This window comes from Lissotriton helveticus, chromosome 5_1 (genome assembly GCF_964261635.1).
Source record: "Lissotriton helveticus chromosome 5_1, aLisHel1.1, whole genome shotgun sequence".
NCBI classification, from domain to species: Eukaryota; Metazoa; Chordata; class Amphibia; order Caudata; family Salamandridae; genus Lissotriton; species Lissotriton helveticus.
In genome coordinates this window covers 2,030,426,667-2,030,454,634 of record NC_136065.1, presented here as the reverse complement: position 1 = coordinate 2,030,454,634, position 27,968 = coordinate 2,030,426,667, and the positions used below count along the sequence as shown (strand labels likewise).

At 44.8% G+C, this 27,968-nt stretch overlaps 1 protein-coding gene across 1 annotated transcript in view; it reads right to left on the bottom strand.

Annotated features, from left to right (window-relative positions):
- LOC144753957 (E3 ubiquitin-protein ligase TRIM39-like) overlaps window positions 1-27,341 on the bottom strand; it is a 382,422-nt gene extending 355,081 nt beyond the window's left edge. The window contains exon 1 of the mRNA XM_078641478.1: window positions 26,869-27,341. Within this exon, the coding sequence (XP_078497604.1) occupies window positions 26,869-27,273 (405 nt within the window). The 5' untranslated portion in view covers window positions 27,274-27,341. The remainder of the gene's footprint in view (window positions 1-26,868) is intronic.
- Between the last annotated feature and the right edge of the window lie 627 nt (window positions 27,342-27,968).

Sequence of the window (27,968 nt, the reverse complement as noted above, 5' to 3'; positions counted from 1 at the left end):
TAAAGATGCGAGTCGTCATCTCTTTCCAAACTGGAGTAGCGTTATGGAAGTGGGGATACTGAGAGCATAAATGGAACAGGCTAGTGGGCTTGTTTCTTTTTTGCACATCTTAGTCGAATGGTTTTGTGGCTCCAGGTTTGCAGTGTACCATCAGCAATGGTGAGGTTTTCTTCAAGAGGGGCTGGGAGGTTTGTCGTGAAGGTTTTATAGATGATGCAAATGGTTTTGAAGATGGTGCGACTGGCAGGAGAAGCCAATGGTGATTCATCAGGATAGAGGTGATTGATCATGTTCTTCAGGCCCTGGATAAAACGCGCAGGGTGCCTTTTAGGGGCGCCAGTATGAAGTCTGTGATGCCATGGAGCAGGGTGTTACCACCATCCAGATGCATGGATGCGAGGGCTTGGAGAGCAGTTCAAGTGGTTTTCTGTGTTTTTTTGTTTTTTCAAGATAGTGCGACTGGCAAGAGAAGCCAATGGAGTTTCATCAGGATAGGGGTGATGTGATCATGTCAAGTGGTTTTCTGAAAAAAACAGTTTCACTTTTGTTTTGTTTTTAGAAAAGAAAGCTGGTATCAGCCCGTCTTTGGTCTTATTTTGGCAATGTGTCACTTCAGGGTGAGGTTGGTGTTCAGGGTGAATCAAGTAATTTAGCATTCAGTGAAAGTTAGGGTTCAAAGCCAACAAGGTTCATGTCATTGAGCCAGATTTGTACTTCTATTTTGTTTGTTGTTCTTGGCACATGAAAGGAATTCTGTCTTGACTGGGGTCAGCTTGAGGGAGGAGCTGAACATCCAGGTCTGGGTGATGTGCAGGCAGTGTTTGAGGTGCTCGGTGTCTAAAGCAGAGAAGTCTTTCAAGTATAGCTGTGTGTCATCAACATATTAGTGAATCTTGATGCCATTATCTGTGACTAGAGCACCATGAGGCTCCATGTAGAGGCTGAAGATAACAGGGGAAGAGTATGGAACCTTGTGTGACTCTGCAGATTATTTGGATCTTTTTGGGATCTGGAGGTGTCCATGTGAACAAATGAGTGTTGGTCAGCACAATGGGAAACTGCTTGCTATGCCACTGGAATCAAGATAGCCTGCCTGATATGGAGAGATGCCCGGAAACCAGTCCCAGGGTCAAGACTGATTTGCAAATGGGTAGGTCCAAACTGGGGAGGCGTGGTGAGCAAAAAAATGATGGGTTTGACCCAGATCTGTGACTGGGTGTGAAGGTTTAATTTGTTCGGCAATGCGTCCATGATTTGTGTGTTTTTTTGCTTTCTCGCCCTAAGTGGGAAGGATATGCCCAGATGTGGGTTGCATGTCCACTATAACACTGGATTCAAGATAGCCTTGCTGAGGAGGGGTGATACCATGAAACCTGTCCCAGTATGCTTGTTTTCCAGTCCAGGGAGGACTTGGCTTACCAGTTCGGGCTGGACTGTTCACATGGGGAGCAGGGCCAAGACTGATTTAAATATGGCTGGGTCCAAACTGGGATGGCGTGGTGAAAAACACAAAAACGTTGGGTTTAACCCAGATATGTGACTGGGGTACATTTTTGATTTGTTCTGCATTCCGTCCATCATTTGAGTAACTTTGGGAAATCAGAACTACAGTTCCCACAATGCACTAGACCATACGGATTTGGGCAATCAGAGGGCTCGGTGGCCAGTATTTCTTCAGATGCTGAGCGTTGTTTTACAGGCAGTTTGCAGGAGACTAGTGCCACTGGTCTAGGGGAGTCTGAGGTTGCTTCAGGCTCTCACAGGGTCCCTCTGTCTAGGAGAACAGAGTTAGTCTAGGACGAGTCTCGATCAGGCAGTCTCCAAGATCGTTGAAACAGGAGGGGAGGACCCCTCTTTTGGTTTGGGCAAGTCCTGTTATCGCAGACACAGTTCTCTTTCTCCTCTTCAATGTAGGTTGATTCAGAACTGAAGTTCTGGTGTCAGGGGTGGTCCTTAAACTCCTAGATTTAGTGGCTGTTTGTGCAAATGGCCAATGAGCTACTAGCGCCAGTGGCTAATCTGCCCGTTAAGTGACCATATCAGTGTGTAGGTCGTCAACCCAGAACCCTATATTCTACCACTTTTGCAAATGGCATAAGTCTTCCTCAGCTGTACAGACCAAGTAGCCCATCCTAGAGGTGGGGTTAGCCATCTAGGGGTGTACGCCTCTTATCTAATTTTCTAGAACATAAGTATTATCATCTTTTGCCTCTGAAAACCAACTGGGGGCTCTCCAGCCTCTCTGCACAGTGTACTTCTCATCAGGAAGCCATGTTTTTTTTTTACCAGCACCTCCATTTTTTCGTACACGGCGTCCAAGATGTTTAATTTTTCTATCCCCAGCTCCTTGAACTGGAGCCCCGCACACGGACCCCCGGACTTCCATCAAGTTTCCGGCATTCTTTAGGAGTTTTCTTCTGAGACCAGTTTCAAAAGATGCCTCTTGCGAATAGAGCCCTTATACTGACCCAAGGACCTTTATAGAGCAGTTTTTCAAGAGTCTTCTTTTTATACCCGTCTGAAAAGTTGCAATCGTTGTGATTGTGCTCTGTTGTTCCATCTTCGCCGGCGTACATGTTCACGTCGTCCATCGACATTAGGTCTGGATTAGCAGAATCAACCGTACCACACCAGTCTGATTTTTCTAGAAGCTAGAGCACCTACTACAGCCTACAAGGTTTCATGGCCTTTGTACATGGCTTCCTGATGAAGGCGTACAGCCGAAACGCACGTAGGATTTAGAATTTCTAGAACCATGCCAGAAATGAATGTCCTCTACATAAAATGAAATCATAATGTGTATATATTTTGTTGATCAATAGTTAATTTTGTGAAACAATTTCATATACAAAGATATGCACTGTTGACACTGTGGGAGAAAAAAAGATTTATAGCGCAGTGTTTGGATGTATGATAGGAAACAAGCAAAATGTGTAAATACAATGCATTTTTGACTGTAGAGGACATCATCCCCTCTATATGTTCTTTTTAAATTGTACAGGGATATAACTGTCTATATTAATAATATAAAATTATAATAAAAAATATTTTTTGATACCTAATTCTGGAGGGTGTATGTACATTATATTATGTATGCTGTTTAGGTCCATAATTATTCTCAACTTCCTAATTTATTTTGTTTACATTCGATTAACACACCCCGATTTAGGAAATTGTGTCAGGAGTACCCTTATCCTTACAAACTATACCAAGGCATCTCCATCATATCCTACGCTGACGACAAGAACACCACCATGAGAACCAACTTCACCAACTGTATGATCACAGTAGCAGAATGAATGAGATGCAACTGTCTAACGCTCAAATCCGGCAAGTCGGAAGTACTTGTCTTCAGAAACAAGAACTCTGCATAGAACTCTGCATAGGACTCTACCTGGTGGCCAACAGAGCTAGAACCAACAACCACTGACCTCACCAGTAACCTAGGAATCATCCTGGATGATAAACTTAAAATGACAGCACAAGTCACTGTAGTGAGTTCCTCCAGCTTCCTCATGCCATGAAAGATCTTTAAATGGCCACTCCAGAACACCAGACATACCGTCACACAAGCACTCATCACAAGCAACCTCGACTACAGCTACGCAGGACTCTCCAAACAGCTACACAGATTCCAGACCATCCAGAATTGTATTGTATTGTATTGTATTGTGATTTGTAAAGCGCGATTGCTGCCCAAATGGGCGTCCAAGCGCTAGAGCATGGATAGCCGAGCTGAGGGTGGCGGAGACTGAGATTTAAGTGGGCCTGGCAAACAGAAAGGTTTTCAATTGTTTGCGGAATGAGAGTAGGATTTGTAGTGGGAGTGAGTTCCACATTTTAGCGGCCTTTAAGGAAAACATCCTTCCTCCGGTCCTAGCTCTCCGTACTCTTGGGACTACGGCCAGAAAGGCCTCCGTGGACCGAAGGGGTCTATTAGGGTGGTATTGAGTGACCAGTTTGTTAATGATCGCAGAATGAAACCGTAAGACTCATCCTCAACCTCCCACATCGCACACACATCCCACCACACCTCAGAGAAGTCCACTGGCTCCCAACTCACAATAACAGCTTAGTCAAACTCCTTACACACACATACAGAACACAGCACAACATTAAACCAGCATACCTGAATAGCCTAATACACTTTCAACAACCTGCCAGACAGTTTGCTCAGCATTACTCAGTTGCTCACAATCCCTGCATTCACAAAAGCAGAACAGGAGGCTGCTAATTTTCTTACATCGCACCCAAAACCTGGAACAGACTACTGCAACACTTCACAGCCTCCTCTTCACTTATTCAATTCTGCAGGAGGCTGAAGACCCATCTCTGACTAACTCTGCGGGGCAACAAACCGGTTCTAGGCCTGGCTAGCCTCACAGGTGATTAGTGTGCTATACAAATCCACATAACTTAAGTGTTGTTCTAGTACTTTGCTTGGACTCATGTGATGGGTTGTCTGAGTGTTACCTGGAGGGACTTCTCTGTCATGAGGTCATCTGGAGTTCTGTTTTCCTTCCATTACTTTTCTTGTCTGCGGATGTATCCATTATTGTCAGAAATGTTTTTTTTCTGGGGGGGTTTCCACAGAGTTTTATATAGCACGAAGTTATCAGAGCGCTTTACATGAGCACCAGTTGCGTTACACAATGACACATTCAGTTTTTTGTTAGGCTCGGATAGATTAAGTGATTTGCCCAGAATCACAGAATGTTGAGCGTCATTGCTGAGACTTGAACTCGGTTCCCCAGATTTGAGCTCGACCGCCCTAACCGTTAGGCCACAACCTCTCCCCTAAGATCTTACGAGCACTGGAGGCTGAAGGCTTTGGCTTGTACTTGCATGTTTTATTTGGGGGTGTAGATGTTCATACAGTATTTTTAAAAAAGTGGTGACGCGGTTTAGAACAGTATGAAGTTGATTGGGTGAAAGATAAGTTGTCTACTGAGAAGTCTTTGAAAGGTCTGAAGGTTTGGTGTTCTCTTTTCGGTTGACCTCGGTTTATTTGGAGGATGCTGAGCAATGTGCTAGGGATGGCTAACTGGTGCGTCCAGTCCAGGAGTGTGAGTGGTTTGCATCGCATTGCTGTTGATGCTGAGAAGACCAGGTTGAGGGTGTGTCCTTTGGAGGGTGTTGGCTGTGTGACTTGCTTGAGTTCCATTGCCTGCCAGAGTATAGAGAGCGCTTAGAAGCCGCTGTTACCTGTTCTGTTGTGCTGAACATCCCAGAGAACACATCTCTCCCTGTAAACGAGGAGGCTGTTCCCTAAGCAGCTGCGATAGCCACTGAAACCCGGCAGAAGCAAGGGACCGTGTGAAACCAGAGGAACCAGCGGCAGTGGGCCGCGGCCCGCACATCCCAGCCGCAAGTCGGCTGGTGACAATCACCGAGTCTGTTGCAACACGCGGCATCTGGGGTGAGATACGGCCGCGGCCGAGCATGGACCTGCGGGGGCAGCAAAAAGCGCTGGTGAACTGACAGCAGCACTCTGCCGGAAGCGGTAAGCGGTGAGCCCCGGCCTGGAAAGGCCCAGCGGAAGCAGCGGGAGCTCCCGCCTACCATTGGAGACCCGTAATCCTTGCTTCGGCTGCACTGGGCAGTGTCTCCACGCACAGAGAAGTGCCAGGAAGAGGGGGCGGGGGGCAACACGTGTGGTGAGCCAGAGATCCCCATCATAGAAAAGCAGCGGGACTCTCGTTACCTGCGTGTGGACGAAACGGGAAGGCGCTGACAAAGTAAATAGTGGTCACCGGTGGTCACTGCTTGGGGCTCCTGCCATTGCTCCTGCCACTGCCTCCTTCAAGCAGGTCCAGGAGGACCACAAGTACCACCATCCTAGGTACGCGGACGTGCTGTAAAAGAGGGATCACTTTGCGGGAGCCGCGGGAGCGCAGAGGGAGCCGCGGATCGCTTTGGTGACTGTTGTGCTGCCTGCCCCCTTGTTTGCGGTCTGCAGCTTGCCTGCCCCGTTCTGCTGCCTGCCGCTTGGTGCTCCTTCTCCCCTGCCCCCCGCACCACACTGTAAGGGACCGGGAGGGGCAGGAGTGCCAATAGTGGTAGCGGACTTCTGGAGCGGACTTCTGGAGCGGAGGTGAGAGTCGCGGGGCAGCTGTGATCCGCCGTGAACTGTGGGGCAGCTGTGTTTCTGGCAGATCATCACTGCGGTCAGCATTTGCTCTGGTTGGTGCAGCAGCAGCGGGGGAATTGGCGTAGCGACAGGTACTGCTAGTTGTTCAGGCTCTCTCTGGTCTTGTGACTCACCGCCGAAGGAATTGAAGTGCCTCGCCGGTCCCCGTGTGCAGCAGAGGCTCATGGAGGCTACAGGAAGGTACGCCCAAAGCACAGAGGTGTGACTCCCTTTGGCCCCCCAGGTGAGAGGTGACTTGCTAATTTTCTGGAGCCTTTCTTTTTGGTGATCAGCTACCTCCAGAGGAGGGTAAAGTTTACCGGGGTAAAACACAGTCATTGGCAGCTGGGCCTCAACCACAGGATGCCTAAAACAATCTGCTTCCCAACGTCAAGGAAACATCCTTGTAAAATCAAACCCCTCAATTCAAGTGTCACCCAGACACTTGAGGTGTTCACGGAACACAGTCCCTGACCTGAAATGATTTTTAAAGTCATCTGTAGCGCTCACGAGGCTTTCATTGAAAGGCAGGGGAAAGAAAGTCTGCTATGCAGCGACAAAGTGGCGTCATAGCCATCAACCACCACCAGAGGGAGCCAGGCGTACAGTGGACTACGTTCCCCAGAGGCCCCGTGGGTTTCCGACCCGGAAGTTCCAATACCTACAAAGCCCTTCCGTGGTAGAGGAACGGGGCTTGTCAATCCGGATTCCTGGAGACGAACGCCGCTGAAGAGCCATCGTGCATTTTCCCCCGTCTATTTGGTCAGGTACTTTCTTGGCAGGGACCGGAGAAACGCACTGGATGCGCAGTCAGATCTCCGTCTCTGCAACCACTTTCTCGGCGGCTATTAATGAGCCGCATTTAGAGGTTGTGTATACCTCTCTTTGTCTTTGCCACGTTTACCGCAGTTTGGTGAAGCGGGTTGTTCCGAGACTCCGTGACGTGGAGAACCGCGCAGGAGCGCGTTTGCCGCTCTCCGTCACGGGAGTCTTCTAGGGTCCATATTATTTTCATTCTAATTTACATTTACCGAATACTCTTCGGGAGATAGAAGAGTACCGGTATATTTCTACAGAGCTTCCTTAAACTTGGTAGCGGAGCTCAGCACACACAATTAAACGTGTGACTTACTTAGTGGCTTTACCTTGCTGATTTTGCTTTCTTTATTCCATTTACCTTGCTGATTTTGCTTATCTTTGGTTTTACTCCTTGCTGATTTTGCTTCTGCCACGAGCTTTCGTACACGAGCGCTGGGGCCATAATCTATTGCTTGGTTCCCTAACAGGATTTGGGAATTCCAAGGAGCAAGGATGATATAAGAAACGTTTCTACTGTATCTTCCCTGTTGCTTCTAGTCTGAGTCTCCAAGTAGGAGAGTTATTCCTGATTTCATGAAACTGCCAAAACATGTTAGTATGTTATGAATGACTGTCTGTATATTCTGCTAGTGTTTGCCTTATGATTTCCTAACCAATGGCCTTTGTCATTCTTACCTGCAGTTACCCCAGGGGTAGAAGACTCCTAGCGTTCTGTGAGGGTCCTTACTGATGACAACTGAACCCACCAACAGGAGAAGTCTCTCTTTTGGCTGTGTTTATTATTTTATCCACTTCCCTTTTCCCTGGGGTGCATAAACACATAGCGGTGTTAACTTCACGCGGTGTGTGGTGCGTCCTGGAGAAGAAGGGGGGATTACTTTTTTCCATCGTTGCTGCTGACATCTCTCAGAGGTTAGGGGTTACTTGTATGAAGCCATTGACATCGTGACATCAGAAGCTCCCCTTCCCGATTGACTTGCCAATAAGGACTAAATCCAGCAATGTCACGAACCCTATCCTGGAGAGATCTCATAATATTCAACCCTCTGCAACATTAGGCCAGAGCACTCAAACTGGGAGACGCCTGTGCCACTCCTGCATTTGCCGGGAAATGAATATAAACCAACAACTTATCTATCTGATTTACCTGGGACCACCTCTGCTCCAATCCTTGGAAAACATGAGCAGGTTGTCCCAGTTCAAATACACTGCCACCATCAAGCAACTTTGCAGTCCCCCATTCTGGATGTCATCAGGACTTGGCTCAATCAAGACTGAAACCAGCACAACAAGGAAACTGCGGGTTCGTATCACCAATATTTCCACAGAATGTGGAAACAAAGATACAAAGAACTTTGGAGCTTACCCCAAAACTCCCCAGAATGGCCAACAATACTTGGCTCTCTTCTTCACCAACCCAAAGCTTTCAAAGCCAAAGTCTACATAGTAGCAGCTTCATAAATGACCCTGGTCCTATATTAACTGGCGAAACTAACCAATCAACGGCAAGGGCACTACTTTTGCAGTCCAATAAAATGAAGCTGCAAATTGATTTACTATCTACAATCGCACAACGCTTGGTGAAGCTAAACAACAAGGTGGATTTTATAGAAAACAAGCTTAGTGACAAGCAGGACAATCAACACTGTACTTGCACGTGCGCTGAACTCATCGATAAATGGGCGACACTCCCTAAAATCCTAACAGCTTTGATAGCCTCATTGAAGGAACAAACAGAAGGAACTTCTTGCCAATTAAGTAACAGTGGTACGGCATCCACAACAAACAGTGAAGAGCATCAAGCCAATTTGGTTACAATTTCCCCGAGTAATCCTATAATAAAGCTAGACAACCAAGTTTCATCCACATCCACCAAAGTTCACATCAGCTCACCAGGTCTCAACTCCAGCCCTGGACCTATACACCTAGCCAAAGAGCTTGAGAGCAACGATCCCACCCAGGGAAGAACGGATATACCTCTCTGAAGGAGGGCCAAAAAAAAGCTAAGGACTATCTAGAATAAAACAAAGGCTATTAAGAAAGTTGCCTGCTCCGTGTCAACCTGCAATCAAAAATCACAAGCCGACAATGGGAAAATCCAGAATCTTTCAATATTCACTATAAAACATGCTTTGAGTGATGAAAAATCTACAGTATCAATTCCATCAGAAGCAAAACAAGCGACTGAAAGATAATTACAGTCAAATCCCCTAATGGGGAATTCGCACAGCTTACTATGTCCAGCAATAAATACTCAACCAGTTCCCCCCACCAAACACCAACATCAAGAAGTCGGAGCACAAAGTTCAATTAAGTTCACCCAAAAAAGAAGGATCCAATTTGTGGGGGCTTCGTGTTTCTCACAGGACCGGAATATGCATTCAAGTGGTCTCAATTGGAGATCTCACCCGCCTTATACACCTATTGCGGCTCCGGTCCCCGGCTCGGCGAGCCGGGGACCGGAGCCGTGAGAAACACAAAGCCCCCACAAATTGGATTGAGCCTGGCAACACAGAGACATTTTACACTACACGAGGAGAAGCTACTCTTCCCTCGCTACACGGATACGATATGGACTCCCCATCCTTTATCTCCCCACACATAGAAGGGGGTCCTATTCCAGCCCTGAAGAAAGTCTTGGACCTTTATGGCTCTCGTGGACTGAAACATGTCGGCACCAGGGTCTTAGGACCATAAAAATCCAAATAAGACCAGTTTTTTAGAATGTTATTGACCCAGCCAGACCCAGGAATAAAGGGAAACCAGGGGTCTGACTGGTCTTTTATTCTTTAAGCCCCCTTCCTTCATCTATTCAAAGAGCTACCCAACACTGTGGTTGAGCCCACCCCGACTTTTAGGGGTCGGGGTGACCCGATGATGAAGCATGACACCACTAGGGTGTGTGAGGGTAATTAAAAAGAAGTAGTGTTTTTTTCCTTCTATACACACAGACATGATTAGCATGGCCCTTCTGCCTTGAGTGGCTAATTGTATAATCGTTATTGTCACTCATTGAGTAATCTTCCTCAACATTACAGATTACACACCACCAGACATCCAATCCTGGTGTAATTCTATTGGAGTATTGTTTGTGAAGCATAATTCATAGGGAGGATATACTCCTGTCTTTTTCCTCTCCAACCCCCCTGGCTACCGGAATGTTTACCGGCGGACTTTTGTGTTAACTAAAAACACTGACAACAAAAATGGACTAGCTCATAAACAAATATGTTTCACACCTCCCTGTTATCGCTGGTGACCTGACCACTCAGGAGTTAGGAAATCAAAAGTGCATATCTTACCGCACATTGATGGTGCCTCACTGAAGCAGTTTTTTCTAAATCATAGTCTGGTCTCTGCTCACACCATCAAAACAGCTGCGGATCCTCTCTGGCTCCCACTCCCCACCTTCAGGGATAAATCTACAATAGACTATCTCTTTATTTCGGATCATCTAGTACCATACTTTAACAACTTTGAAGTGGACAACAGGGATGAGAGTGATCACAGGACACTGAGAATAACTGCAGCTAAACGGGGAATCCACAACACAACTGGAAACACTGGGGGTTTCAACTGGCGAAGAACGCTACGAAGTCCTGAGTAGAATAAAATGGACTATTAATCTTGGCCCCAAACTCCTGGAGTGGGTAACTTACAAAGAATCAAATTCCATACTCATGATCATAGTCTCTCCCCAGGTGCCCTGGGAAGCACTCCTAGTAGAATTAAAATCAGCCCTAGGGTTACGAACTAGAGGCACCCAAGTGCAGGATATCCACTCTCTGGGACCCCCACAATGTATTAAATCAAGAGACCTAAATCACACAAAACACAGTCTTTCAAGGGCTTTGAAGGCAAGCAGGAAAGGCATCAAAAATCCCCAAACTCAGGAAATAACAGCTCTCCATGCAGCGCACAGGAAGAAAGTCTGGGAAATACACTCCAAGAAAATAGAGGCAGAATGGGTGAAAATGTTTACCTTTCTCAAAAAAAGGGGACACATCCAACTTTGGAGATATATTAAGCAACCCACTTACACCGGTCAGATAAAAGAAAATGGATTGGCAGCCTTGGAGTGGGTTAAACATGCAACTCGGCTGTACTCAACCCATCAGAATATCATTCAAACTTATTCCCATCAACAATCTCCAATAAAAGATAAAGTCATCAAAACTACTAATATCACAGTGGCCGAGGTAACTACCGTGATCAAAACAATTTGTTCAGATGGCGCTCCAGGACCCAATGGAGTTCCTGCATCTGTGTTCAAAGCTGCGCAGGGATTCTGGGAAGAACAGTTAACAACACTTTTCAAGCATACCTTTGCCACTTCTACTGTTCCATCATCGTGGAAAGGCTCAATACTTTCCCCAATTTATAAAAAAAGGGACAGCACAAAACCCGAAAATTACCGGCTTATTGCTTAATTAGATGTTGAGGGGTAAGCATATGTCAGAATACTTTTGAAAGAACTGGAAGTCTGGGCAACACATAATAACATTCTTCCCCTTTTTCAAACCCAAAGGGCCCAAAGCTCTACCACAGATAACATCTTAGTTCTGTCCCATCTGTCTAATCGCGCTACCCATCTGTAGTATGTCTGTAAAGTAAGTTATACTGTGCCTTTAACATGTGCATTCTTCTTGGAGTGTTTCTATGATTCTATCTCCCTTCATTCTATTCCTCCACGACAGTTGCTGTTGGTGTCTGCTTGCACTAGCAACCTCCGTCGTGGGCTCCCTTCTCCTGTACTGAAAAGGATTAAACCTTCCCCTACTATCTACTGGATCCAGAGACGTATTTGTATTTACCCCATCCTACAGTTGGTACCAGGAGTGGGGTACTTTGATTTTTCTATTGGATTTCTATTTTGAACTTTGCTTACTTTCGGAGCCCACAGGCGTACCTGTCTCGATCACCTCGGATTTCAGCTCATATTCCTGAAGGTGGGTCAGACATTATTTATTACTTTCAACATTTTGTGTCGAAGTTACGGATTGTCCGCGAGAGCTTCTACGGATGAGTCCCGTGTGATTCTCTTTCAAATCCAAACATTCCACCAGAGCTACGTGAGACAGCCTCATCGTCTCAATGCCTCAGAACCGCAAAGCACTGTGGGAGCAGCGTATTGATGTAATCACTCGTAAAGCAGGAATGTTTACGTCACACGTAAAGTAGGAATGTTTCCGTCACACGCTCGTCGGCCATTTTGAGTAAGTCGCGAAGGTTCCAACTTTACTCCAGCAGTTTTCTTTGTCAGTGCGATTTTCTTTAAAACGGTGATTCGCACACCATTTGCTTAAACATTTCAACGTTTTCCACATTTATACTCCGGTGCGATACCTTTGTTAAAAGAGGATTCGCACACCTACTTCAACATTTGCTTTTCTTATTGGACACAGTTTTTAACAACTGTAAATTCACTGTTTTACTTATTCTTTCTATTTCGTTTAACTCTTACTTTTTTGATTGTTCATTCAACCTTTATGGCTACTGCTCAAGGCGTCATACAACCATCACCTTTCCTACAGAAACCTGGTAAACCAGAGTTAAAATGGTCTGAATGGTTGAAAGATTTGAGAACTATTTAACCGCAATTGATGCTGATGGTTATTCTCCCACGAGGAAATTAGCTCTACTAATCAACCATCTTGGAGCTTCTGGGCACACAGTTTTGAAAACCTTACCCATTTTCCTCCACCTGTCTCAGAAGATGAAACCTGGAATGTATTTTTAGAAGCAAAATTACATATGGGGAAACAATACCCTGACTCAACAAGTGGTCTTCTGGAAAGATTCAATTTCACAATGTGCAAACAGTCATCAGAGGAATCTGTAGAAGACTATATTGCAAGTTTAAGAGTTCTAGCTGAAAAAATTAGATTTTGGTGCTAGTGTGGATACATACAAAAGAGATCAATTTGTGTTTTATTGCCATTCTAAAAAAATACGAGAACGCCTTCTTACCTCTTGCAATCCTACTTTAGCCGAAACAATTGACATAGCCAAAGTATCGAAAGGTCAATTGTTACGTCCAAAGTTCTAGCCAGCAACCAACATACTGGGTTTTCTGCCCAAATTAATACTCAAACCAGTTCCTCTGACAATTCCGAAAACTATGAATTTTGTCTCTGAAAGCAATACTGTATGTGCTATTAATTCTAAACAAGGACCAGAAAGGAGATAGAATAGAAATCAACCCACAAAACCTCAACTCATTTGTTTCCGCTGTGGCTCTAGAAACCACATAGGAAACAACCCTACATGCCCTGCTTTAGGGAAAAGATGTACGAAGTGTCAGAAACGTGGGCATTTTCAGAATCTTTGTAATAAAAGAATGTATACTCCTTTTAACAGCAATTCTAGACCAAGAATAGCCAACATATCAGTAGATTCACCTGAAACACAAGATTGTACATCTCGGTTTGCAAACATGGTTGTTACCATTGACATTCCTGAATCTACTGACAACCTATCAAAGGCCCATTTGTTGATATTACTATTGATAACAATGTTATCCCAAGTATGGCTGATTCAGGTGCACCCGTTACTATTCTTGCTGAGGTCACATTTTATGAGTTATGGCCTGACAAATTTCCACTTATTGCTCCTGATATTAATCCGAAAGCATTCGGCGAGAAAGATATTGATTTAATAAGATTCTTTCGGGACACCATCACTTGTCTAGGCAGATCTATCAAAACGAAGATATAGGTGGCGAATAAAAAGAAGAAATATCGTCGGATGGAAGGATCTTGGCCTATTAGGCATCATTTTACGTCCCGTACAAGATCCTCACATAGTATTAGGTGAATTACCTTCAAACATACTAGCTATTAATGATGATGTTTCTAACATTGACAAATTTGCAGCAGATTTTCCTGAGGTATTTAAGAATTCAGTTGGAAAGGTCAGAGGTTTTGAACACAACATATTACTGAAGGATAGTGCCATTCCTATTGTGCACAAAGTCAGACCTATCCCTCTCAGTGTCAGAGAAGATCTCAAGACCCTTCTTTCTAATCTTCAACCTGATGGCATTATTGCACCCATTGATGCTTCTGAGTGGGTTTCTCCGGTGGTTTTTGCAGGAGAAAAAAAAAAGAATGTCGATTTAAGATTATGTGTTGATTTAAGATCTCTCAACCAGAATATATTAGTTGACGGTCACCCCTTACCACATACACATGAAATGCTAGTCAACATTGGTAAGTCAAAATTCTTCTCTACCATCGACCTACATTCGGCTTATCACCAAATTCAAATTCTCAACCACTTACAGCCTTTGTAGCGCCATTTGCAGCATTTAAATACCTAAGATTGCCATTTGGCCTTGCATCAGCTGCAAGTGTTTTTCAAAAGCTTATGGACAATCTTTTTGGGGCATTGAATCAAGTGCAAGCATTTCAAGATGACATCTTGGTGCACATAGAAACTAAAGAAGAACATTTGATCATCCTTAATAAAGTGTTTTCAATTTTACAAAATAAGGGCAGGACTATAAAAGCCAACAAGTGCAATTTACTTGTCCGTGTGGTTGAATATTTAGGCCACCTAATTTCTAGCGATGGCATCAAACCTACATTTTGTAATACTGAAGCCATACGCAATGCACCTCCTCCTTCAGATAAAGACGCTTTGCAATCTTTCCTCGGTCTCTGCGAATACTAAACGAGATTTGTTCCTGGTTATGCCCAACTAATACAACCTTTAAGATGTTTACTTAAGAAGGGGTGCAAATTTGAGTGGTCTATCAGTCTACAAGAAATTTTTGAGAAAGTTAAACTACTGGTAATCAATGCTCCTGCCTTACAACCTTTTGTTCCCAAAGCAAAACCTTTCATGTCGGTAGATGCCAGTCAAAAAGGTTTAGGAGCAGTATTTGGCCAATGGGTAAATGGTAAGGAAAAAACTATTGCTTTCGCTTCTCGTGCTTTAACTACAGCTGAATGTAGTTATAGTACAATCAAGCGTGAAACACTCGCTATTGTATGGGCTGTCCAGAAATTTAAAACTTAACATTTATATGTGGGGTGTTTCTTGTGAAGTTTTTACGGACCATAAACCATTGGTGTCTTTATTATCTGGAAAGGGGTTAGGCTAATCATCTGCAAGATTAGTAAGGTTACTTTCAAAGCTACAGGAATACAACCTTGTTATTAAATAAATCCAGGGTGGGAAAAATGTAAGTGCAGACTGTCTTTCTCGCTTACCACTTCTAGATTGTGGTGAAGGTGAGGACAGTTTTCATACTGATTGTGTTGTTGGTTTAATTGATGCTGTTGCTTTGCGCTCCAATAACATATCCCAAGATGAATGGGCATCCTCAATGGCAGATGATGAGACTATCAAAAAAGTAGAAACTTTCATCAGAACCAAATGGCCCAATACAAAAAACCTCAATGACGAGTTGAAATTCTTTGCACAAATTAGCGATGAAATATCATTTGAGAATGGAATTTGTGTCAGAGATGGATTGTTTGTTCCACCAACTTTACTAAGAAATAAAATCATTGCTATAGCTCATGAAGGTCAATTAGGCATTTCCGCTACTTGCAAAAAATTGAAAGAATGTATTGGTGGCCAAATTTAGACAAGGATGTAAAATGTTTTATTGACAGCTGTTCGGCATGTATTGTCTCAGATAAACACTGGAAAGTCAACAAAAAACCTTTATATCCTGTGCCATTTCCTGATTTACCTTGGGAGAAAATTGCTTTAGATTTTTCGGGCCCCTTCACCCTACTACCTTTAGAAAAAAGATATTGTATTGTTGCCATTGATTACCATTCTAAATGGATTTACTATTCTTTTGTACAAACAGCAAATTCTGCTACAGTCATTACTTTTCATCCAAACATCTTCAAAATTGAAGGCACTCCTAACTATATCGTTACTGATAATGGCCAACATTTTATCTCCAATCAAATGAAATACAACATCTCAAAGTTGCGTTATACAACCCCTCTTCAAATGGTCTTGTTGAGAGAGCTAATCGTTTATTAAAGTAGGAGTTCAAACTGCTCTTGCGTCTAGTGGGTTTTTTTTTGGTTTTTTTATTGAGCAAAGCAGTAGGTTCAAGAGAATACACAGTATACTTCAACACATGTTCTCAAATATTATCCTTAAAAACTAGTTGCACAACAATTTAAATGACAGCCAGATAAAAATATTATGAAACAAAGAAGGAGGCTAAAAACCAAAACAGCTAATTATATCTTCTTTAAAAAAAAAAAAGCCAATACTGTTCTGCATTACATATCTAAAATGCGAGTGCCATCTTATCGCCTTAACCCCAGATCAATACGACATGTTTATATTTCATGGTACTCGCAAAATCCTTCACATTTAATCAAAGTGCAAAGTGCATTCTATAAAGTGCAAATAGAAGTGTTTAATATCACTAAAGTGCAAAAGAGAATAAAGTGCTAGTGCAGATTACCAAAAGGCTGATTTATTGATTAGCCATCCCTTGTTTTCCCTCCAAGCTCCTCCAATACGCTAAAAAACGTCCAATTCTTCTCATATTTCTTAAAAGCTCCAACTTTCCTAGCATATGCTTCTTCAAATTCCGGAGTTCTTTTCATTGTATGAAACCACTTTAAATGAGAAGGTATTTCCCTCGATTTCCAATTCTGCAAAATTAGGGAGGGAGCGACCATGCATGAGATAAATAAAAAGGCTTTTTCTGGCCCGGATAGTATCTTCTCATCTCGGCTGATACCAAACAATACAGTGCGTCTAATGCTGACATTGCTGAATTCAAAACAAAATTTGGGCATATCTTAATACTCCTCATTCAACCACTAACATCACACCTGTCAAGGCTCTTAGAGGAATAGAAGCCATGTCTAAACTTTTGCCCAAATGTTTCGGAAATTTTTCTGTAGGTCAAAACATAGAGAAACAAGCATTTACAATGCAACGGTTTCGCCTTTGCAAAAGTTAGAGCTATTGGCATTGTAAATGACAACATTTTTATTTATGTGTTGGTTTTGAAAACAGATAAATAAATGGCATTGTCATTTACAATGCCAATAGCTTAATCTCTCGCAAATGCCACACACACACACAGAGAGCCCCCCCACACAGAGCCCCCCCCCCACACACACAAATAGCCCCCCCACACACACACACACAGAGCCCCCCACACACACACAAAGAGCCCCCCCACACACACCCACACAGAGCCCCCCCACACACACAGAGCCCCCCACACACAGAGCCTCCCCCACACACCCACACAGAGCCCCCCCCACACACCCACACAGAGCCCCCCACACAGAGCCCCCGCACACACTGCGAGCCCCCCCACACACTGCGAGCCCCCCCCCACATCAATAGAACAGCAGGTGTGCTGGCATGGAGGCACAGGGGTCTGCAGGGCCTACTGCACCTCAAACACTACTGCCTTTTTACTACCAAATCAGGGGAGTATGCCCATTTTCCAGATTCTATTGGGTACAAGGGCATCCTTGCTGTGCCACTTCGGGCAGCCCAAACACATTCAAATGGCCAACATTTTCCCTTCTTGCATCAGCAACAGTTACTATCAAACTATTAATCAGGTGTGGCATGCTGGGGTTGTTTGCTGTCATGTTCACAATGAAATGGGGCATCAAGATTGGAAGTGTCACTGGTGGCTTTGTGCAATGATAACCAAGCCCAGGAAATGAAGCAAAAGCGTAAGTATTATTGTATGACCAAATGTAAGCCTGGGCAGTGTTTGCCTATTCTCGGCGATTATTGAATGCTGAATAACTGAGAAATGGAAGAATTAATTAACATCCTCATTGTGTAAGAAATATGTGGCAAATGTCAGAATGAAAAGGCCCACAGTCCATGTGCATACGAACCACGAAGCAATTGTGGCTTTGTAACAACCACTGTTGTAATGCATTCAACTTCCATTTTCCGCATGCGCCCAAGATGTTTTATTTGCTATTTTACAGTGACGTCATTACCATGTTGTGGACTCGTAACGATCCTCTTGCGTGCATGCAATGCTTAATTTGAGCTGGTGGTTTCTGTGCTAGGCACTGGCACATAATTGTGAACACCAGCACGTATGACAGTCAGCCACATGGTGGCGCTGCCTGTGTAATTTCGAGATACACAGAGTAACAACTGTTTATTAATTCAATATATATTAAAAAGATTCATTTCTGCTGCCCAAGCCATTCCTATAGCTTTGGTGCCTGTAAATGTTTGAACTATCACATTTGTAGGAGTGTTAGGGTTAATAGTTGTGCAGGTATTGTTGGCAGTGCTGGCTGGGGCAATGGGTGGTTAAAGCTGCAGTGGCCACCGGACAAGGGCCATGGCGCACATTGTATTCCTAATTAAGCAGTACGTGCTTGCCTGCTCTATCCCTCATGCAGAATAGCCAGGTACGCAGTGCTGGTGTTTCTACTGAAAGTGTAACAAATCAGCCCTACTGTGAAGTCAAAACCCATCTCTGTGATGCAAAATGCACCTTCTTGCGTTGTCTCATGCTAGCTCTCCCGAGATTCTTATGTAACTTCCACTGCTCGTGCACTGTGACAAATTACCTCGCACTAGCACTTCAGTTATACAAGAACATTAGAGTTATTGTGATGTCATAACTTGCCCTCCATGTCACCTTAGTTCACAATTGTGACATCATAATAGCCAGTGTAGGTACCGTGATGCCATGCTGCACTGCTGTGATGCCCAGGCCCCCCGTTCTACTGCACTGTGGCAAGCTACACCGCACTGGTGCGGCCACCCAGTAAGATGGTAGAGCTATTGTGAAAACGGGCCGACTAAAAAAAAAAAAATAACACACACCCACCGCCGCGATGACGATCCGAAGTGGGTGGAGAGCAAAAAAATCGCGGGAATGCCCCCGAATCTGGTCCGGCCTTGACGGACAGATCCGGCTCCCAATGGCTAGCCTCCATTTATGGAGCTAGCCAATGGGAGCAGGGGGCGAGTCCCTGTTCCCCACTGTAAGACATAAGGTTTTTCTAGCGCATGCGCACTTTGTGCGCATTTGCTAGGCAAAACCTAAAAAGGGTAAATATGAATATACAAACTGTACTGTGAATGTTACTGACTCTCGCCGAAACGCTTGTAGTCTAGATGGCACCAAATCAGTGCAGCAGATTCATAAATACTGACTCCAGCATGGTACAGTGCCCCACAGTGCTGAATGGGCCACCAGGTCCAAGAGACTGCAGGTTATCGTCTAAACAACCACATAAAACAATTCCCAACCATGCACTGGTTAGAGTCCTCACTGGGTGCAAATAGTGTTCTTTATAGGGTGTAGTTGGCATTTCCATTTTCTAAGCCACTTTGACTGAGAAATATAGAGTAATAACAGATGGAGAAGTTCTTGTAATCATCAGAGCTAATGGCAGAACAATATGGTTGGTGCCTTCCTTTGGAAGAGTGCCTGTGCATAGGATAGGGTTTCTTGTTATGCTGCCATGTGTTTGCATACAACATTCCATGCATCTTGTAGGTAGCTTCATGGTGCACACCCATGGCACTGGACTGCTATGTTGAAGGAGCATGGGGGAGTCGCATTAGTAACAAGGGCTCGCAATGGGAACTATTGATGGACTGACTCAGTACACATATATAGCACACAAATACGATTTAAGGGTGTCTAGTTAACGAGTCAGTGATCTAGACCACTTTTAAAAATCTTGTGTCGGCAAAGGAGATGGGGAAGGAGCCTAGTGAAAGGACTGCATCCTGCACTACACCCAGAGACATAGCTTGGTCAGTAAGATTTGGGGGGGTGTATGCTTCAGATTTCCCAACAAACACGCTGGCATATCTCGTTAAAATACAACCCGAGAAGCAGGATATGAGGGGGCTTAAAAGGCAGTAGAAAGAGATAAGAGTCCGGATTGTTAGGGGTACGTCAAACACAATAGTTTTCAAACTAACAAAGTTTTACGGCAGGGATGAGAGAGTGTGTGTGTGTTTTTGTCAGTGTGGATATGTAAAAATGCAGGGTGTAATTCGACCGATACCTCTCCATGAAAGCATCTGTACCCAACTATTTACTACAGAATGCATTTTTAAGAGGGGTTTAACGCCCCAAACACCCCAATTGAAGCTACTTCCCTGACTTCACCATGCACAATAACGAATTGAGAATGGAAAATAAAGTAGACGCTGATGGGGCAGCCTCAAGCGTTATGTGACCCTGGACGGAAATCGAGATATTTAGTACGATGTCAGTATTTTATCACTGTAGCTGTCACTGTAGACACACCCTAAGACAGGTAGCTGGAAGACAAATTGGAGATTTTGTGTTATGTTTAAACATAGTTGTGCGGTTTGGTCATATAATCCTTGAGTTGCGATGAATACAAAGGCATTTTCGGTCTAAAAATAGCTTTCCAAAACCACCTATTTTTGTTGGCCGGTGGGCATGATTTCTTCCATTTCCTCTCAGCTTGAAGGCTCACTTTCCTCAAAGTCAGCAAAGAGTTTGTTAAAAATTAATGCTGTTCCTCCAGAGACTTTTGGAAATCACTGGGCAAGTCCCTACTAACCTTTGACCCACCATAAGATATGAACAATCCGAATGAACTCCTAGCCAGCAGGTGTACCCCAAAGCCATAACAATACGGTGCTGTTACCAGACCCGAGCTATAATTTCTCTCTCTCTTTACTTATTCACATCTTTCTCTTTCCTTCTCCCTACATTACTCTTACGAACAACAAGAGGGGGCCCGACATAAACTTACCATGTATGACCTACCCGGTATGCTCGCCAGCGGGCTTCCCAAAGTGAATTAAAATACCATAAATATATATATTTTTTAAATAAATAAAAATGAATGCTGTTTTTAGAAGTTTTAGGTTTAGAAAGTATCGTAGTAGAGACGTTTCCTACCTACCTGGGTGGTGAGTAGAATACTCTAATGATTCAGTGTAAAACGAATCTCTGTTTCAAGAGGTGGAAGAGATTAAAGCTGAATAGCAACAGGAAGTGGAAAGCTCACCCAGCAGATCAGCTGATAAGTTATTCCAGGGAAACGAAATTTAAGGATTTTGGCTTTCCTTGGAATGCTAATTTGACAATGAATTTACACACTGAGACCGCTGTTGGGCATGAGGCTGGTGCCTCGTTTCGTGACTGAAAGATTAAATCCACTAACGTAATCATTTAATATAAGCACATATGCAGGTTACATTTCAAAACAATTCGACCCTGAGGTCACGCCATAGGGCCATTTATGTATCTCTTCCCCGGCCCCTATGTCACAGCTCTGACCATGAGGAATAGCACAGGGAGTGGCGAAGTTGAACACCCCTTCTGGAAGTTGAACACCCCTTTTGGAAGCTGAACACCCCTTCTGGAAGTACTACAGTGTGCATAACCCACCGGCATAAACATAACAGCAGCACGTTTATCCCCTGAATGGCTAGGCATGCAGGCAGAAATGGGTATTGTTCCTGACAGGCTCCCACGGTATGGCTGTGGGATGGAACACCACAGGCCAAAGTCAGACTAGACATTAACTAATGATGGAATAACCTGAATCTGAAACCCACCTAAGAGCAATGAATGCCGCCTGGCAACTGGAATATAGAATGGGAAATATCTTGCCCTGCATGTGTCACCTGTGACTGATACTACCACCTAGCAAGTGTTGTCATGTGACTTCTTGCACTTTACTGTTCCCGTCCAGAGCCCTTCACTATATGTAGCAGACTTTGAACCACGTAAGACGCAAAAGGGGAATGGGGTAGGGTGAGTGTCGGATTTACTGCACATCTTTAGTAGTGGAAGCAAGTAAAAAACACCTAATGCCACCTCCTTCATCCATTTTCCTGCCTTTCAGTGCAGATGCCACTTTCCTCTTGCATCACAGCTTTTGTAGGAGTATCAGATGTGGCAGGCATGGACCTTGCGAAGCAGGCAAGTGGGGGAAGAAGGAACCATATCCGTGAATCCATTCAAACTCAGAATGTATTTATTTGCTTTATACTGCACTACTGCACTGAAAGGTATTACTGTAACTTAGACAGAGCGGTATTCAAGGTAGAGTAGAACTTTCTGGAAATTTGAATTCGTAGGGTACATCGAGACATGGGCCTGGACCATGTTTCTCATGGGTCATTCAGTGAGTTGCATTGTCTCCCACATCCTTTGAGAGAACAGAGTTCCAATTACCCCATCAGCCTCAGAACCTGGCAACAAAGACTCTTCCCGAAGCACCTTAATAATCACATGACAAACTTGACCATTTAGAGAGATGACTACTGGGCTTATAGAACTGAGTTCCAACTCTACAGACGGCACATGCAGGCCTCCTAAAGGCTACTTTGTTAGGCGGTATTTGTAAAGAGAAACGTTTGACAATGCTTTGGACTCCTGGTCGTCGGGGTGAATCCAGTTACATACAGGCAGACTGCTATGGAGAACATTAATTGCAATGATTATGTGCAGCACAAAAGAAGCATTCCAAAAGCAATAGAAACAAGAGGGAGAAAAACCGTCCAATGAATCACAGGGACTTGTGGGCGCCAGATAGCACATTGCAAGATGGTCGCACATTAGTGTAGCTCTACCTGCTGGGTTCCTTCAATTCACCTATTAATCGGCCCAGGCCCCACCGGCTGAGATAAAATACCCACCTAGCTGACCGAGAACTACTGTTGCACACAACGAACTAGGAAATAGCCTCAGCCGCTCACCGTGAACTGCCGTGGGGGGCGGTGCTGTGGAGACTTGACTGCAGCGTGGCTGGCCAATGGGTCCGTACTCTGAGCGGGGAGAGGTGTCGAGTTTGTATCTGTGGGTGTGCTGCTGAAGTGGGCCCTAGCCGAGAAACAGTGAGTAGGGGTGCGCCGCTGGATCGCGGTCGGAGAAGAGTGTGTGTGGGGACGGGTGCACCACTCTCCCGCCACAGAGCCGGTTTGAGCGTTGGGCCCCTGGTTGGTGGCCGGTAACTTGAAGGGAGCTGAGTCCCGGCGGGACGTGGGTGTCCCATATTTATAAACTGAACCCGATAGTGGGGGCGCAGCGGACACAATAGGGGTGAGTCAGCCCTGAAAAATACTGGTCAGGTGCTCGGTGCTGCCTGGGGCCCTGTTTCCCACGCAGAGTTGCCGACGGGCGACCTTGATCTCGTGGTGGTGCACAGTACATGAGACTGCCCTAACAAAAAGCGGGTCACGCCAGAGTGTACGTGGACGGCGGAAGAGGCTGCAACATCCACTCCCACTGGTGTCAAAGAGGGACGGCGGCGCTGCCACGGACGGCGGCGCTGCCCAAAGGCGGCGAGGTGGGGGAGAGGAAGGAAGAGGGAGGAGGGTGAGCGAGGAGGCAGACTGACAGGTTACAGAGGGTGCAGTGCTGCCGGCCACCGAGTGCTGCTGCTGCAGGCCTGTGCTTTGATCAGGCCCCAGGCCTCTCCTTCTGGAATTACAGCTCCATCGTTCCTATTCACGGTGCCCACGCAGACAGGATCCCAGCCCTACCGCTGGAAACGGGAAAGCAGCAGGGAGACAGAACAAGTCAGGTCCCGGGCCGGCAGCCAATCAGAGCGCGGCCCTGGAATGACGTCACGGGGTGTCCCGGGCCGGCAGCCAATGGCAGCGCGGCCCGGGACAAAGGGGCGGGGCTTAAAAAAAGCACCAGAAACGCCCCCGAATCGCGTTTTCGAGAGAAAACGCGATTGACAGCCTCTGCCTCCCAATGGCTAGCCTCCATTTATGGAGCTAGCCAATTGGAAACAGAGGCTGTCCTAACCTCACTATTAAAAACAACAGATTTCGATCTGGGAGGGGCTTCGCCCCTCGCCAGGTTACGAAACCTAAAAAAGAAGTACTGCAACAGATCTGCAGGTCACCAAAGATTTTGTTGCCAATAAACAATCACTTCAAACAAAAAATTTTGATGGAAAATCTAAATGTAGTGATTTTGATTTTAATGTTAATGATTGGGTTCTCATTAAGAAACCTTCTAAAGTATGTAAATGTCAATCCAGATTCACTCTACCTGTTTGTGTCATTAAAGTTACCAAATCTTCTGTTTTACTTGATAAGAGAGGTTGGTGGAGAAAGACTAATGTGGTGAAAATTTCAAAATCTCAAGTTGGAATTTTTAACAAAACATATTCTAATAGAGAAATTGAAACTAATTCTGATTTTACTTTTGGCCCTGGTTTTGATTTCAAAAATGTTCAAGCTGACAATTTGTCTTCATCTACGAGTCCTCCTCAATCTCCGTCTCCGATGATAACGTTGTTGTTCACAACCATCGTGATCACAGATTACCCATAAAATTTAAAGATTATATTCTATACTAATTTTGTCTTTATGAGGGGGGGTATGTAGTATGTCTGTAAAGTAAGTTATACTGTGCCTTTAACATGTGCATTCTTCTTGGAGTGTTTCTATGATTCTATCTCCCTTCATTCTGTTCCTCCACAACAGTTATTGTTGGTGTCTGCTTGCACTAGCAACCTCCGTCATGGGCTCTCTTCTCCTGTACTTAAAAGGAATAAACTTTCTCCTACTATCTACTGGACCCAGAGACTTATTTGTATTTACCCCTTGCTACACCAGCCCTCTCAGTTACCACTACTTTTTTCTGCTGTTTTGTGGACTATAGTGCAGCTTTTGATCGGGTCGATCGAGCTGTGGGAAAAACTGCATTCTTGGGGAATTTCCCAACAGCTGCTAAAGGCCATAATATTAAAATCAGTCAAACATCAGTCACCGCCAAGGTACCAACTAATAACGGTCTAAAACAAGGGTGCGTTCTTGCCCCTATACTTTTTAATCTGTACACAGATGACCTGGGGAAAGCTCTGGAGGGGGCAAGTCTACTGCCTCCAAGACTGGGGGATAAGCGGCACCAAATACTCCAGCATGCGGATGACATCGTAATAATGGACCACACGAGAACTGGCTAACAGACGGCCCTAAAAACTTGCACGGATATAATCAACAGAATAAACTCCTGGTGAATCAGAAGAAGACCAGAATACTTATATTCAGGAAGTACCCACGGAAGAAGACCATACGTTGGCGACTTGGGGCCCTGCAAATCAAAACAAGTATGAGCTACAACTATTTGGACTTCTGGTTATCGGAAGGGACAAAACCTACAGCCCACCTAAAACATCTGAGAAGGATATCGGCAGGCATAGTTTTTTCCTTAAAAAGCCTTAACCCTCGACTTCCCAGTCCAACTGCTGAACCCATTTTGAAAGTTCTGAAGGCAAAATTAGTGCCCTCTCTTAATTATGGCCATTTAGTTTTTCCCGTTGCCTTCAATAATTTCCTCGCGAACCATCAAATTTTGGCTTATAAAAAGGTCTTAGCTCTCCCTAGACAGGCCAGGAGAGCAAGAGTAAGGCTGGAGTTTGGTCTCACCAGTCTGGACATTACTTGCCCAGGTGATTTAATATAATACTATATCAGGATTACACAAGCTCCAGAATTTTTATTAAAAATAAAATTTTAAACGCTTCTTGAAGAGGAGGGTTCCCTATGCCAGGTGCACTTGGCAGCAGCCACTAGATTACTGGACATTGACGTCCAAAATCTGCACAACCCGGTCATCCCAATAACAGCCTGGAGGAAAACAGTGCATACTCGGGTAAAGAGAATATCTTTTGAAAGTCACCTGGAAAGCCTGCATCACCAATTCAATCTTTCCTCACTGGACTCCTCATACATCATGGGAAAACCGCAGCCCTACCTTGAGCAAGCTCTGACATTCCTGGCTCGGGAAAGATTCACCTACATGAGACTTCTTGCGCTGCCTACTATAGATTTTAACTCAACTTGGGCCTGGCAGGACCATTCAGTGGCTTGCAGACTCTGCAACTATCACCGTGAATCGTGGTCCCATCTGTTGTGCTGCTGCCCAAAGTTAGTCAGTGAGCGGCAGCGCTTGGTTCTCCCCATCTGTAGGTTGCTTGACCTACAAAGTTGCAGGGAAGTTTCAGACCTGTGCTTCTCCGCTAAAACACCTCAAATTGCGGCCCGACTAGGAAAATTCACCGACACAATCCGAGTAGCAGTGAAACTGAAAACTGAGTCATAAAAGCACTCAGTCGGCACTCAAGGAAGAGAGACTATGATAAAACTTTTCCTCAAGTCCCATGTACAGCACCTTACTGCCAGATAGGACAATAGTTCCAATAATAGTCCTTTTTATTATTTTTATCGTTTTAAACGTCTTTTCATGCTTATCTAACTGTGTGAGATTTTAATCAAGCTTTTTTTCATTGATAGAATATTGTAACAATTTTAATTAATTGAACAATCAAGGTTTATTCACTCATTAGAGACTTGCTGTACAACATTGAGTGCGTCAATAGCGTTGAAGAAGGAGTAGTCTTCTAGTTCCAAATTCAGAAGATCTGGCCATTAGGCCACCTAGGACCACAAACGGCCCAAGTTCTGAATACAAATCTATGGTGAACATAGATGGTGTAGCTGGAGCTGAAAGTGACCAGGAATAGTGACAAGTTGTTTGCCAGAAAGAATCCCACTTTGCTGTCCACTGCGTAAAGCTAATACTTCCTCTCAGCTACTAACACACATCACAGTATTGAGGAACTGTATTTTTAGAGGTGAAGTGTGCATCGACACAGGAACAGACTACAATCTCAGTGGTATGGCGGGTGTCCATACTTTCCCTTTGCATTCTGGGATGTGTAATCCGGGTTTTATAACAAGAAGACAAAGCTACAAGTCCCAGAGTGCAATGAAAAACCTGTAATAGAGCAGCTAGTCATGCTTGGATGCTGAAAAATAGGAACCTATGAATATACAGGCGCAAAGAGAAAATAAAAACGTTTCAGAATCAGAACCTTTGGAAGGCCAAATCTGTGGCATACCCGCCCTGTAACATCTCGGCAGCTTTGAGGCCCCAATCCACCACACATCTAGATTTTACTCACCTTGTACTCTTCGCCAGCCTCTTGCATAGGAAGCACGGAGTGAACCTTGTGGTCCTTGGACTCTCGACAGATCACACAGATGGGCTCCTGGTCATCTTCACAGAACAGTTTCAGCTTCTCATCATGTTCACTGCACAGATTCCCCCCGTGGGCAGTCGCACTCGGAGTGTGAAGCTGTTTCAACAGCTCCACTATGTTTCCCAAATGTCTGTTGGGCCTAAATGTTTTGTTGTGAGAGGTGTGTCTGCACTGAGGACAGGGGAAGTCTATCTCCAACCCTTCCCAGTACCGAGTGATACAGAACCGACAGAAGACATGTCCACACTCCACAGACACGGGGTCTGTGAAATATTCCAGGCATATGGAGCAGGAAATCTCCTCCTTGAGCTGTTTCTTTGCCTCCATTTTACTCTAGAGAAGTTTCGTTTCTTTGCAATCTGTGAAGTGGGCGTGTCTCTACTCTTTCACTGCACTCCCAGAGTCCTACTGGCTCATCACTGTGCGGAGCAGCGGGGGTGGGAGCGTCTGTAGAGAGGCGGAAGTGGCTGCCTCTAGAGGGGCGTGGCCTTATGTGTGACTGGGAGCGTCTGCGGCGGACTATAGGTGTAAGTGGGTCCAGTTTATCTGGTCCTATCGGTAATTAGTGTCTACCTGATAGGTCTGAAACACGCTCCACGGTTACTTCAGTCTCCTGTGATTTGCTCTGGACCAGGAAAGGAAGGGGGCGGGATTCCCCTTCCTTATAGTTGAAAAGTGAAAGAGGTATCATTTCATGATCGGAGGTCATCACTTTCTCTACGTGTTCTTCTAAGCTCGTGTCCTGGGGCTGCAGTATTAAAATGTATAAATGGATTTCCTCCTTTTGTGTGTTCTGTAACAGTGCGAGCTCTGCTCGTCTGCACTGGAGCGCTGTACGTGAGCACACGTTACATTAAACATGGCCGGAGTCATATTTTTATGTACAGGGAGATAGAGGGATTTTCCAGAATCACAGGATGGTGAGGTGAGCTGACGCCGAGATTGAAACCTGGTTCTCCAGTTTCCATTACGCAGCTCTGTCCGTCAGACCACGCCCTCACCCGCCCCCTTTCTCACACCGA